The sequence below is a fragment of the Diadema setosum genome, chromosome 8 (genome assembly GCF_964275005.1).
Source record: "Diadema setosum chromosome 8, eeDiaSeto1, whole genome shotgun sequence".
Taxonomy (NCBI): Eukaryota; Metazoa; Echinodermata; class Echinoidea; order Diadematoida; family Diadematidae; genus Diadema; species Diadema setosum.
Genome location: NC_092692.1, coordinates 24,048,191 through 24,063,933, shown reverse-complemented (window position 1 = coordinate 24,063,933; position 15,743 = coordinate 24,048,191). Strand labels below are relative to the sequence as shown.

Here is a 15,743-nt window from a genome sequence, read left to right as displayed (position 1 = left end):
ATAATCTGAAATTAAATAACTATTCGTTTTATTATTCAGAAGGTTCTTTACAAACATACAGATTTTGATCCCATTTCACATAGTTTTTAAGTGTATGATGAATATTCAACAAACAGAATATGATATATGCATGGCTTCCTTGTTTTCGTTATATTTTGTATTTGTTCGGTTATAATGAAATTTCGTTGTAACGAAAGAAAACTGCCGGTCCCGAGCATTTCGTTATAACGGGAGTGCACTGTATATATATGTGACCCGCAACAACGGTTTCAGGCAAAAGTCGGGAATTTTGAAAATTCATTTTTTCATTGAATCACATTGCCCATTTCCTAAGCTTTGCATTGATATTAAAACACTTGTATTCTCCGGCAACGTAAGTGGGCATATAAAGCGAAATATAATGCACTTTTTTATTTGTTAACCCGACAAAACTGCGAGAAAACGGGCTTTGAAGATTCACCTCTTGTTTAAAGACAACAGGGAGTTTTTGCTACACGACGGGAAGACAGAAGCAATCAGCTGTGACAGTCCCCGTACTCGGACTCCCGTCCCCATATCTAAGCAGTTTCGCTTTCCTGTAAGGACGGAGGCGTGGGGACAAGATCGCTGATTGGCTGGCTGGCTCACTCCTGCCCAGCATGGGGACCAAACGCTGTTTTGGCAGAGTACCGTACTCGTTTTCCACAGGACAGGACGTTTCTCGGATTTGATCATGCGCAGAAGCAAATTTTGCACACGGCACGCTCAACCACCGACTGCGTCGTGTAGCGAAAACTCCCTAATGTCCGAACGGCGATGCGAGGTGAGAATCACCCATCCGTACATTGGTACCAATCGAGATTAAGCTCCGCCTCTAGCAACTTCAGCGCCTTCTGATTGGGTTGCTGAGAGAGTCAAATTTCCCGCTCACCTTCCTCGGAACTCAGCGTGCGGAGCCGAACACAATGGGTTTCGCTCGGGTTTGTTTACCACTACGTCTTCAACATGGCGGATAGGATAATTGCAAGCCTGCTTGTGTATGTGTGTATGGTACATGCAATACCCAAAGGCATCCACACGCCCCGCCTGTGTGTACTCATAACAGGATCGGGTGGCGCATTCGTGTCCACATCTTTACAAATCGCGTTTTCATTGTGGTTGATTTGTATTTTCATCATTGGGGACCCTTTCGAAGGCAGAAAAATTGCTAAAAGTTAGGGCTTACAAGGGTCACGCCTCCTGTTGTTTTGATTTGTTTTGCTTTGTTTTGTTTTGTTTTTTCAAGCTGTGCATGTGTAGCACTGTGCGATGGTGTTTATCACAGAAAATAAAACACACACACACACGACTACTTAGTTTGGCGCAATCTTGATGTTTAGTATTGGTCATTTATGACCGCTCCTTTTCTCTCCTCTGCTGGCTCTTGAGTCAACCTTCTGTCATAATCATTTACTACGAGCACGCATTTTCGAGAATATTGTACATTTTCTTTTTACAAGATTTAGACCCCGTTTACAGTGCGAGGCTCGGCCGCGACTCGGCCGCGGCCGAGCCCACCTTCATTTCAGTGTAAACGCGCAAAAGGCCAAATGCGAGGCCAAATGCGAGCCCAAAATTGGTGGTCTCGGCCGCGGCCGAGCCCGGTCTTTTCTCAGTGTAAACGCAAACTGGGCCAAATGCGCGGCCAATTTTAGTCTGGCTTCCAAACCCTCTGCCTGTACTATTTCGCTATTCTGGATATTAACCCCTCAACGTCGAAAACTAGTATAGTTTCAAGTGGTTTTGTCCTGCAAAGGATTTTTTCCTTCGGCAAAGGCCTTTGCCAGAACGGCGACTTCGTCGCCACGGAATTCAGTTGGCAAAGGGTCTGAAAACCAGACAATACCAAATTGCGTTTGTTTACAAGCAGAGCGCCACTACGACAAAATATTGAACGGTTTGAATCAAAAGCGCGGCCGAACCCGGCAGTGTAAACGGACAAAATTGCCGGTCTCGGCCTCGCAATTGAGGCTGGGCTCAGCCGCGGCTCGGCCCAGCCCCGCACTGTAAACGGGGTCGTAGACCCCGTTTACAGTGCGGGGCTGTAAAGTCCTCGTAGACCCCGTTTACAGTGCGGGGCTGTAAAGTCGCCGTTCTTGCAAAGGCCTTTGCCGAAGGAAAAATCCTTTGCAGAAAAAACCACCTTAAACTATACTAGTTTTCGACGATGAGGGGGTTAATATCCTGAATAGCGAGGGTTTGGAATCCAAACTAAAATTGGCCGCGCATTTGGCCCAGTTTGCGTTTACACTGAGAAAAGGCCGGGCTCGGTCGCGGCTCGGCCGTTGCCGAGACCACCTCCAGAGCGTGGCCAAATGCGCGGCCAATTTTGGCCCCGCATTTGGCCTTTTGCGCGTTTACACTGAATTGAAGGCGGGCTCGGCCCCACTTGTGTGGCGATTTGCGACTCTGATGAGTTCAAACCATGTTCCCTGCGTACACTGCAGGGCGAATGTATCTATTATAGCAACAACAATGGAGCATGCACGGGTGGACAAAACATTCCCGAAACGCTGCGAGACGTGTCTCCGAAAGCCGAACTATGTAAATAATTATGTGTGACCCACTAGCCAATCACACGCGACACGCCGCGCCGTAGCAACACTGGGCACATTGGCGCGGCGATGGAGAGAAGATCGAAACTGACGAGTGCGATCCAATATAGGGTGTTTAAAATTCCATTTTCGCTTGGAAAAACTTAGTCTTATGCTATGAAATTTAGTGTAGATGTAGAAAACATATCAAGGATTTATTTCTGCAAAAAAAAAAATCGACAAAAATAATGGTCAAAATCTTTGTACCACGCCTAGGAGGGAATTTGCCCTTGCGACTTTTGCCTGAAACCGTTGTCGCGGTCATATATATATATATATATATATATATAGTCTTTGACTCTACACTAGTAGCAGAACACTCAGCCTTGACCACACAGGACATATGGCCAAACAAAGAAGATGAGCTCATTGCTGTGATGCAGGACATCACATCAAATCATACACGCCCCAGATCCTGATCAAGACCTGATGACAGGCCGAACGCTCGATTACAAGGGAGAACAAGATCGAGAGCAACGTCCGCCTCAAGTATAATTCCCTCACGATCATATTTAAAGATCCCTGTCTTGGATTCTAAATGACCTGTGGCACCAAATTTTGATACACAACAGCGTTTTGACATGTTAACAATGACGAATTAATTTGAAGTGTCTAACAAAACATCGAATGGCCGCCATTTTCAATTCCAACATGGCCGCCTCAACGCAGTGTTTTAAATCCCTATCACGAGTTCTGAATGACGAATGACGCTGAAATTTGGTGCAAACAGGTATTTAACATGCTGGGTTAAAAAACGGAATAATGTGGTGTGTGTGACAAACGCTATGCCCGCCATTTTTAATTACAATATGGCTACCAAGATAAACATCACGACTAACATTTACGGGCATGCAAAAAAGTGCAGCAAAATAAAGCATAACGCACTTTCTCTGACGTCACAATGTCGTACAGCAACGTGCACGAAACCAGTTACAAACGAGCGCTCAGTGAGGACCCCGTTGCTAGAAACTCAACCTGCGATTAAATGCAGCTTCACATCAACGCAAGTATCGACCGCAAATTGTTCGGTCCCTGCGTTCCGTTGCTAGAAGAGACTTGCGTTTGATTGTTTTAGTTGCGTTCAAACACAAATTTTTTAGCAACGGGGCACAGGTAGCCTAATTTACAAACCCAACATAGAGATTTTCAACACTTCGACATGGCAACCATATAAGAAAATTCAAATTGGCTGCCATGCAGCTTGTCAGACATGTCAAATTAATCTGTTATTGAAGTCATCATATCACCATGCTTTTATGTCTCGAATTTCAATGGCCTATGTCATTCAGAACTTAAAGGGATCGTATAGTTTTGGTTGAGACCTAATTTCAGGTTTCATTTTTAGTGAGATAATGAGAAACCTCTTGTGAAATATGAAAGAGCGTGTAATTCCACGAGGAATTCAACGTTTATTTGATGAAAATTGGTTTTGAAATGGCTGAGATATCCAAAACAGAGCGATTCTAGCAAAGTGTGGGACCCACACTTTATTACGATTGCTTTGTTTTACTTTGTTTTTGGATGTTTCAGTCATTCCAAACCCGATTTTCATCGAATAAACTTTGAATTCCTCTTAAAATGGTATGCACTGTACTATTTCGTAAGCGTTTTCTTGGTATCTTGCAAAAAGTTAAAAGCCCAATTCTCATCTCCACCAATACTGTACCATCCCTTTAAGATAGGGATCTTTAAATGTTTTTTGATGATGGCAATATTGGAATTCTAAAAGGCGGCTGACCCAGTGGTCAGATCTCTTGGATCCAGAAATTTTTGAAATCAACACACAAAAATATCTGTATAGGCAAAATTTCAAAATCTACGCCGGATGTGAGCATCTTTTTTCACGTATCTGCCCTCCAATCCCCCTCCCCTGTAAAACTACCATCCAGTTGATATTTTTCTATAGGTTTGTAATACCATATCAGAAGACAAAGCTCATGTTATGTTCGTTTGAAGGCACCTTTCTGATGCACTTTCATCATTCACTCGTTTAATTTATTACCGTTATAACACATAAGACAATAAACATAAGAAAATTAGAGTTGATATCACTGCACGTCATTTTCCAGTATCACAAGAGAGGGGCCCTCGATATAAAGCCATAATTTCTGATAGCATCTGGGTTCCGTTTCATAAAAGTTGTCAGTCCTGACAGTTATGGAGGAGGGTAGGTGTGTGGGTTGGGGTAGTTATCTGGGGATGCGGGATAGTTATTGTGTGGTAGTTATCTGGGGGTAGTTGTCCTGAGGGTAGTTATCTGGGGATAGTTATGGGGGGAGGGGTTATCTGGGGAGTAGTTGTTCGGGGGTAGTTGTCCTAGGTGGTAACTGGCCTGGAGGGTAATTGCCCTTTGGTTGACCGGGGTAATTGCCATAGGGGGAATTGTCTTGGGTGTATTTATCCGCTGTTAATTATCCGGAGGGTGATTTTTCAGGGGGTAGTTGTCCTAAGGGCTTTTTACACTTGCAGATTTTTGCTTAGTCCCGTACCAACGGTGGGAGCTAAGGGGGGGGGGGGGCTTAGCCCCACCGTTGGTACCGGACTTTCCTTAGCCCACTTTCTGTTTACACTTGTTTTTGCGAAAGTGGGCTAGCCCCGCCGATAATCTCGTACTATCTGGCCCTGCAAAATAGCAGGGTTAGCACCGCAATTGCGGTGCTAACCCCGCAATTGCGGTGCCAAGCAAGCGAGTGTAAACAAAGCGAAAAAAATAATCCTGGGCTAAGCGACGGAGACGAAGTCAGACCCCCCCCCCCCACACGCACACACTGACCAATCAGAAACGAGGTAATCAAGTGCTGCCGGTGCGTGCGTGTACTTGTACAGTGCACAGTGTAATCATGAATATTCATGTGGTTTGGAAAGTACGGGGCTAGAAATATGAGTGTAAAAAGGTCAGTTTTCTCCGTAGCCCAGGACAAGAGCTTAGTACGGGATTTATTGGCGAGTGTAAAAAGCTGAAAAAATTACGGGACTAACGATAGTCCTGGGTCAGAGAAAGTACGGGGTTAAGAAGTATTAGGTTAAGTGTAAAAAGGCTCTAGACCCGATTATCACACCAGTGTACAGACTATTCTATTTGGCTGTTAACATGATTGTTTTTACAACACGAGTAATGACAGTACCATCTGCAAAATGGATTTTAGAACAGGTAGATCCTGGCACTGTGCAGTAAATGACGTAAGGCGACAATAATACCCCTTTCCCGCTGCCACTCTCGGTGAACCGCCGTTGGATTACCCGGTGAATTCACCGGGGAACTTCAGGTGAAATTTTCAGTGCCGTTTTTTCACGCCCACGACAATGCTCTTGGTGAATTTTGTTTGCAACTTTCCCCTAGACGTGTTTTCTGCTCGCTCCGTGGCCGATTCCAACGAAAGTGTGTAATATGGCGCGACATTTCGCGCGATAATTTGAACGTGGTACTGTACTAGTGGTTCGTACTCGTAATTCTCTACCTCTCACAGAATTTAACTCCAAAATAGTTAATTCAACAGGACAAACGACACGGCAACTCAAGTACTAATCTCAGTTTTGCGCGGTACTTATTTGTATACGGCATGCGTACAATACAACACGATCCAATACAATGCCGGTGTACGTGACACGAACGACATACTAGTCGTGTGCATGTTTACATACACGCATTACGTGTGGATTAATTTGCTAGCTAACGAAAAACGTGTGCATGACCGGAAACAAAACATGATCTTTGACATAATCTGCATATTTCGCCCGGTGTTTCACCGCGACGACCTTCACGCTTGGCGTTCCTCGGTGAACCACCGGTGGTTTCCCGTTGAACTATCGGTGTTTACCCAGGACGCTTCTAGGGTAAAAATTGCCCAAAATTTAATCGATGTTTCACCTAGGCTTCCCCTAGATTTCAACCGAGTTTCGTTTCATACTGCGGGGTTACCCGGGTGCACCCGGGTAAGATTTCCTTCAGCGGGAAAGGGGTATAAGAGTGGCAGTATCACACAGCCTGGGGTGCGCTGTAACTCAAAATCTTGACATGTGAAGTGATTTAATTGCAGTTAACCCATCGTGGCCTGTCAATTAGGAAGATGTGCAGAATTAGAGCAAGGTTGGTTGCAATTGAATTACAACAGCTTGTCAATTATAATGTGGATTCGTTGTCAATGAAACCTATAAATGATGATCATCACACCAGTGTTGTTTTTACAATGCGCTAGAAATGTCGATGAACACCAATCTGCCAAACGATTTTTTAGTCTCCAATAATGTTGGTAAAAATATCATTGTCAAATAAACGATTAAGCATTGCGTGCTTCAGTTCGCTCGATGCTTCTTCTTACTTTTCTATTATGTGTTTTGCGGAAAGGGAAACGAGGGTGTTTTGGCATTTTTTAAGTCAATGTTGAAAGATTAATGCACACTTTTACTGAATTTTGTTTATTTTTCACAAACACTCACACACGCAAACAATCCAAGATCTTGAACATTTCAGGGAGTAAAGGAGGGCAACTGACGGAGTAACACCCTAGCAACTCTCCACTTCCATCTCTCATATCTTCCTTGTGCCATTATCTGGACATCCTGTACAAATAATTGGTCTACAGGTGGCGTTGTTCATCCTGTCGGTCTCGTGGGCCTTTTTTGCCTATAGTGTCGGTCTCGTGAGCTTTGTTTGCGTAGTGTCGGTCTCGGGAGCCTTTTAAACGTAGTGTTGGTCTTATGGGCTTTTTGCTTGCGTAGTGTCGGTTCCGTGAGCAATTTGTGCGTAGTGTCGAACTCATGGGCTGTATAACTCGTGGGCTTATTTTACTTGATGTCGAACTCGTAGGCTTTATTTAGGCCTACTTAGTGTTGAATTCGTAGGCTGTATAACTAGTGGGCTGTATGACTTGTGAGCTTTATGAATCGTGGGCTGTATGGCTCATGGGTGTCGGTTTCGTGACGTGCACCCTTCTCGGTAATTGAGTAGCGTTGCCACTGACAGCTTAATGATTATGTTGTAATGCCAATTATATTTGGCAGAACAAAACCATGTAGATGTGTAGAATTTGTATTTTTACTGCTTTAGGCAGTCCTGGAAATGTAGATGACAATTGTTTCCTGAAAATAGGCACTCTCTGGCCTACTTATTTTCCACTGATATTTAAAGTATACAATGTGCCCATATAGCTACATACAATTAATGAATGCGTTCGTTTGTGTGAGAAAGCCGACGTCATGGATTTTCCCATGACGATACTGTTGTGAGATTTGTCAGGTGGGTATGAAAATTGATATGTCGGAGAAAAGGCAAAAGAGGGAGAGAGAGAGAAAGAGAATGGTCTGATGAATGAATCTGTTTTACTTCTTATCTCTCTTGCTAACACATCTTTCTTCTCTTTTCTGGATACCTCACAATGACAAAAGACTTGCGCAGAGAGTGCCGTGAGTGACAAAGCCACCTTCCCGACATTCGCCCGCACGGTGCCAACGGACGATCTTCTCACCGAAGCCGTGGTCGTTGTACTGAAGTATTTTCATTGGTACAATGTAAGCATCGTGTCAGCATCCATTCCGAGCAGAATCAGCGTGAAGAACAACTTGGAGCAGAAACTCCCGAACCGGGGAATTCACATTGGCGAGATCAGAGTATTTAAATCACCATTTGTCTCGAGCCTTTTTCTTGAAGACAACACAGAGACGGAGATGTCAAGGATCGTAAAAGAAACTTACGAGCATACAAGAAGTGAGTAGAAATTTGACTTCAAATACATGATTAAGCAAGATAACTTCCTCTCTTTTTTTTTTTTGGGGGGGGGGCAAAACGATATCTCTTCATTTTTTTCCAAGATGACAAAATAGATAGTTCATGAAATCATGCAGCAATTATCATTTTTTAAATGTCATTATGTGTTCATACACAACAGATATCACTTGTTTATGCGTGTAGCTGTACATTACTGTAGCAATGTAAACTCACCATGGATTGATATTGAGATATACTTGTGCCTGATTTCTCCAGCACCTTTTTTCATTTAAAGCTCTTTGTTTTCAAATATCACAAAATGTGAGTGAAAGGATGAACTTTGAGGGAATACATGCTCCCCCTAAAAGTTATGTTGCTTCATAATTTTTCTTCTTTTTTTTGTCATTTTGTTGCCATTTACAGTAATCACAGGGGGATTTACAGGTAAGCGATTTAGCAGGATACGAATCTTGAGATTTGCATCTCGATCAAAATCTCGAGATCTTTGCCCATGTGAACACAAAAATCCCCACCGATTATCGTTATCAGCATCGCGATGCAAATCTCAAGAAATCTTGCGCCTGTTTCTGAATTATCTCCATAATTCGCCCCGTGGTGACCGTGGGAACGCTGGACTAAATAATCTTGAGATTTCATATCCCATCATTCAAAGCACACATTACAACAGCGTGCGCACCACACCACTGTGATGCGCAAGAACAAAGGGCAAAGAGAAGCACATCCAATGAAGCGTACTGTGTGCGCCATCGAGATGTGGATCACGATCGTTATCCCACTCCTATTTCTGTCCGTGTGAAAGCTTGCAAAAAAAAAAATAAAAGAATCTCGAGTTGTGGATCGCGATCGTTATCCCGCGATTTTGTAAAAGTGAATCCGGCTATTTTATATATGCATATATGCCAAACGTAGCCTACACCTTCTAGAATCTTCCATTATGAACAGATCTTGATCGATAATACAATTGCTATCAATAGACTCTGTTTCTGACTATCTCACTCCATGTTTTAGTCAAACTTTCATGAGTATCGAAAAAAAAAATGCTTCAGGAAACAGAAACTTTCTTTTTTTTGTACAAGTTTGATTCATTGAAATGAGGACAGGAGGAAGTTGAATATCAAGTATTGATTTTAGGCATTTCAGTGCTGTTAGTTGCCAAGGCTGTAAGCTTCCAGTGACATTCATTTCTTTCATTTTATTGCTAAACAGCCTTCATTGACAATTGATCGTATTCTAGACGGCCATCGCTAATTTTATGTTTTAACATTAAGAATATCAGTTCTGTAAGACGTATCAACGAGTGCTGGAGCGTGGACATCTCTATAGGTATAAGGGTAGTGAAGATATCACCTCAACACGCTTCGTAGAATCATATTATTTACTGACTTCAAAACTAAGAAAGGAGATTTTGGATGGTTCTATTAACTTTTCATTTATCATCATCTTTTCAATTGTTTCAAAACAACGTTCTTACACCAAAAATATAACAATTGAAAACTATATCTTTTGTTGTACTTTTGAAATATACGATATGTAATGGAATATAATGAACACAAGGGTTAAATTTAATACGTTTGTTGCAAGTTATTTCGGGTGCACGTCACGAGACCGACACCCACGAATCATACAGCCCACAAGTCATACAACTCACAAGTCATACAACCCACGAGTTCGACATCAAGTAAAATATGCTCACGGGTTATACAGCCCATGAGTTCGACACTATGCACAAAAGGCTCACGAGACCGACACTATGCAAATGAAGCCCGCGAGACCGACACTACGCTTAAAAGGCTCACGAGACCGACATTACGCAAACAAAGGTCACGAGACTGACACTAGGCAAAATAGGCTCACGAGACCGACACTAGGCAAAGAAGGCCCACAGTGCCACCTATAGACCAATTAATTGTATAGGATGTTCAGATAATGGCATAAGGAAGATATGAAAGATGGAAAAGAAGAGTTGCTAGGGTATTACTCCGCAAATTGCCCTCCTTCACCCCCTGAACTGTTCAAGATCTTTGTGTTTGCGTGTCTGTGTTTGGGAAGAAATAAACAAAATTCAGTAAAAGTGCATGAGATGTTTCAACATTAATTTTGAAAATGCCATAACACTCTCAATTCCCTTTCCGCAAAACACATACCGGTATACACCTTATAAAAAAAAAATGATGTGGACATTCACATCAACCAACTAAAAAGTAGCCAGCTGTGTAATGAAGTTCATAACAACAACAAAAAAAAAATCAGTGCACACCTGCTTTACATGATATAGAGGGGGAGTAGTCATCTGCGAAGGTGTTGATTTTGCATAAATTCACAGAAATAATAATTGGTAATCGTCTATTAAGGTAACGTGAAGAATTCGGGAAAAGAAGATGCATCCATGAAAACAGCTATTCTATTTCTTGAAAAGTGTACCGTTTTGAGGAGGATGATTTCACAAACACAAGCCACAAATCGAGGCGAATCGCAGCGATATGAAACGTTTTCATCCGTTCAATATCATACATTAGGGCCTATATAGTTAAGGAGAAATTTACAAATTGAACTCTAAGCAGGCTAGAAATTGGGAAAGCCTATCAAAAATATCACGATGGCATTTAGAATTAAACCATACATCGTTCTTGCCCTCCATTTTTTTTTTTTGGGGGGGGGGGGGTCTCATGAAGAGGACAATTTAATCCAAAAAGAAGGAAAAATTGGTAACAATGTCGCTCCCGTGGCGTGACAGCCACACAGCCACAAGTGCTGTAGAAATACATACTTGATGTCGTTGATAGATGGTGCTGTTCAATTAGTTACAGTCTCTCGCTCGATAGCGTGACGAAATTGCACCAGTCAGTATGTAATTTTCCTCTTCATAGGACACCCTGTACAGGTACATATTTGTAATTGTAATGTAACATGAAGATGGCGCTGTTCATTTTGTCGGTCTCGTGAGCCTTCTTTGCCTAGTGTCGGTCTCGTGAGTCTCTTTTGCGTAGTGTCGGTCTCGTGAGCTTTTTGTGCGTAGTGTCGAACTCATGGGCTGTTTGACTCGTGAGCCGTATAACTCATGGACAGTTTGACTCATGAACCTATTTTTGATGTCGGTCTCATGAACCGTATGACTCATGAACCTATTTTTGATGTCGGTCTCGTGGACCGTATAACTCGTGGGTGTCGGTCTCGTGGGATGACCCCGTTATTTCGGAAGTTATGCATATCGTGCGAGGCGTCAAAATTAGGAAATGTTCTCTATATATGTTATAATTTCTTTCTGTGGCATTACACGATAATGACGATGGAGTTCTCAGAATTCGGCTTAACATAAAAACTAGATAAAGTACCTGCCAATTTCGTCATCAGGACGCACCTAAAAACTTAGGGTTATACTGAATGTCAAACACCTGCAGCAGAAATCATAGCGAACAATAGATTGTGTTTTGATATGTCGAGAGGTGCCCTATTTCTGCGTTATCACCTTTTCGTGTATAATAATTTATTATGATGAAATGTACATAGAATATCTTCAGTTTTAAGCTACTAACAGTATTTGTGGATCTTTTCCTGTTCCAAAAGCATGCAAATTACTACATTTAACATATGTTTGACTTGGAAAGCATTCCAGAGAGAAATCTGCTACGATGTAATGGCCAGTATAGGACATTACAAGTTGAAAAGCACAACCAACACTCTGTTTGACGGACTTTGACTTTGTCCTGGCCAAGTATGCCTTAATTTGATTCATTTAATGATTTACCTGATGTTTCTCAAGTTCAGCTGATGTTTCTCCAAGTATTACCAAAAGGTAAAGTGAAAGAAGAGGAAAAGAGTACATCAATACAAGATAACAATATCGATAATGCATTCCATTGTTTTATAAGAAATTTTGGTGGACACACAATCTTACTTTTCCGAACGTTCGTCATCAACGCTGAAAGCTGAAGATTGAGTAAAGTATTAACAAATACAAAAGTTTATACGTATTTGTTCTTCATATTGTAGTTACACTAGGTATTGAATTGAACTACATTTGAACTAGTTTTAGGAACATTAATGCCGTGATACAATGTGTTTGTGTGTTTGTGAGTATGAATGTTTGAGTGGCTTTGGTGCTTACAGGTGCATTATTTGTATATGGGCTGCTTACTATATATCATCGCTAATTAAATTGATTTGAAATCAGAGAAAAGGATGTGATGGAAAACATGCAGCAGTGATAAGAAATAAAATCAAGCGGGCTATAATTCAGTGACACTGACGTCTTTAGATATAGCATATAAGTTGTCTTGTCAAGAGACGGTATATCACTTCTTAATGACTATTGATCTGTAGAGAAAATTGTCGTAAGTTTTCTTTCAATAAAGTCTCCATACGTGTTATGGGAAACTCGCTGTGCTACTAACCTTGCGGACCATGTAAATAAAACAGCGAGAAAGATTATGGATTTAACAAATGAACAAATCAAAATTTGATATGTTGGTGGTTCCTTTGAATTATGATAAGTACTTGTAACATAATGTAACATAAATAAAGTATTTACTCTTTTAAATAAATGAAAGTATTTGCTAGCTTCACAGGCTTTGGCTATAACCTTGGGAGTACTCAGTAACAACAATTTATTACACAGTAATGTTACACCCTAGGTAGCTCATGCTTTTCTCATTCTTATCACCCGCAATCCTTGAGCCTGATTCGTCGCTGCCTCCGTGTTGACGGCTTGTGGAGCCGGGAAATGTGCAAACGTCTTGCCGGGAAATGTGCAAATGTTTAGTTTTGCTGGGAAATGTGCAAAGGCTGCCGGGAAATGTGCAAACCGTTCTTTTCACCTATGTTATGTATAGATGGAAGAGAAACTCTCGGTCAAACCTGCGGATGAACCATTACTACTTTTACCACATGTCCTAGCCACCACCTGTCAATAGCGACCACCTGTCTTTTTTTAAAGATTTTCAACATTTTATTGTAAACCCCACAACGGATATTCACCAGATTTGGCAGATAGCGCCTTAATAGTGATATGGTCGTAATTTGTTAAAATGAGCCCCCGTCCCCAACCACCGAAGGAGAGAGAGAGAGGGGGGGGGGGTTAAAGCCTCTTCTTCTGCCGAACCGATAAAGATAGAGCTAAGTTAGTGCTTCGAAGACATCAATGACTGAAATTTCATTTTTGATTATATCGGATCCCTGATCGGGGGGGGGGGGGTCACGCAAGGGAGGGGGATTGTCCACATTTTCAGCATCTTCTCGATAGATCTCACGACAGATTATCACCAAGCTTGGCAGATAGCATCTTTACGGCGATATGATCTGTATTTGTCAAAATGAGCCCTACCCCCCCCCCCCCACCGCCACAGGGGGGGGGGGAATGAAGCTTCAGATTCTTAATCTCTGGAATTTTTTAATCTTCTTCTGTCAAACCGGAAATAATAGAGGTAAGTTAGTGATGTGAAGACATTAATGACTGAAATTTCATGAATAATTATGGCGGATCCAGGGTTGCCTAGATCGGGGTGGGGGGGGAATGATGGAGAGGAGGGGGATTTTCCACATTTTCAGCATATTCCGTAAAAATCTACGACGGAGTTTCACCAAACTTGGCAGATTGCATTTTATGGTGATATGATCTTCATTTGATAAAATGAGCCCTACCACCGAAGGAGGAGGGGGTGGTTGAAGCCTCAATTAAACTCTGATTTTTTTTCTTCTGCTGTCGAACCGAAAAGATAGAGCTAAGTTAGTGCTTTGAAGACATTAATGACTGAAATTTCACGTTTGATTATGGCGAATCCAGAGGTGCCGAGATCGGGGGGGGGGGGGTGAGGGGGAGGAGGGAGATTTTCCACATGTTCTTGGCAAATATCAACTGTATACAGGTTCCAAGAAGAAGCTTAATATGTGAAAATTCCGCCTCCCCCGCCCTTAAACTTGCATTCATGCATTAACTTATTATAGCACTCTCTTAGCTCCATCACTTTTGTTTATATTTTTATTTTTTTTAAAGAGCTGAAGTGGGATTTTATTACTTGAGTTTTCAAGAAAAAGATGAAAATGTGAAATTAAGCCCCTTAGATTTGGGCCTCCGTTTCACCCCAACCACGCCCCGTCTCCCCCCCCCCCCCCCCCCCCCCCCGTTGTTGCCTCTGAGCGGGATTCTATTACCTTTATACGCCATTAAATGAAAAATAAACAAGAGACTCTAGGTACCTAGTGGTGGGTTTTTATTACCGAGCTCAAGTCACCTCTATAATCACTGCCGATAGATGGCGTTAACATCAACAAATACAACAATACACAACATACTGGCGTGGCTGCCTTTTTCTTTTCCCCTCTTTACACAGGTATCTAATAGATGCACCGGCGAATGCATATAAGTTCAAAATTCATGTAAACTCGATTTGAACACTCAACATTATGCTTGTGGACATTATGTTCCTAAACATTGTTAACAGAGTTATGCCCATATCAGATACATAAACAACTGTAAAATAGAATATGAAACCTTACTTAAGCAATCAACAACTGGAATATAAATATCATTGACTGGTGCTTACAAATGCACTAATCTAAAGTGGCAATTTTATCTTATAAACTTATGAAAACAGACTGTGCAGGCCAAAATAATACCCAGACACAGGTTTGATGCGAATGCACGTAAATGTAGGTACTACAATATAAGTGAACTTGCAAATGCAATGTATCTGTTTCATGACATGTACAATATTGGACACCCGGTGGGGCTCATTTTAACAAATTAAGATTGTATCACCATAAAGATGCTATCTGCCAATTTTGGTGGAAATTCGTCATAGATTTTTCAAGAAGATGGAGAAAATTTGGAAAATCCCCCTCTTCTCCCTCGGCCCATACACCCCCCCCCCCCCCCCAATAAGGGCACCCCTGCACCCGCCGTAATGAAACATGAGATTTCAGTCACTAATGTCTTCATAGCACTAACTTAGTTCTATCTTTTTCGGTTAGGGACTCTGAGGCTTCAACTCCCCCACCCCCTCTTCTTCGAGGGTTGGGTGAAAATCCGTCATAGATTTTTCAAGAACATAACAGATAATGTGGAAAATCCCCCTGCTCCCCCTCACACCCCCCTCTCAGGGCACCCCTGGAGACGTCATCATCAAACCTGAAATTTCAGTAACTAGTGTCTGCATAGCATTAACGTATCTAGTTCTATCTTTTTTGGTTCAACAGAAGAAGATTCAAAAGTCCAGAGATTAGGAATCTGAAGCTTCAACCCCCCCCCCCCCCCTTTTGGCCGTGTCGGGGAGGGGGGGGAGGGTTGTTACGGCACATTTTGGTAAATTGCACATTTGGGTTAATTTACCAAAAATGTGCATTTTGGTAACTTTCTGCTCCTCCACTATCATCACAAAAACAAATAAAAATAAAAATTGTAAGTGCAGTTG

At 42.0% G+C, this 15,743-nt stretch overlaps 1 protein-coding gene across 1 annotated transcript in view; it reads left to right on the top strand.

Moving 5' to 3' along the window:
- LOC140231716 (speract receptor-like) overlaps positions 1–15,743 on the top strand; it is a 464,534-nt gene that overhangs the window by 161,207 nt on the left and 287,584 nt on the right. The window contains exon 2 of the mRNA XM_072311869.1: positions 7,998–8,316. Within this exon, the coding sequence (XP_072167970.1) occupies positions 7,998–8,316 (319 nt within the window). The remainder of the gene's footprint in view (positions 1–7,997; positions 8,317–15,743) is intronic.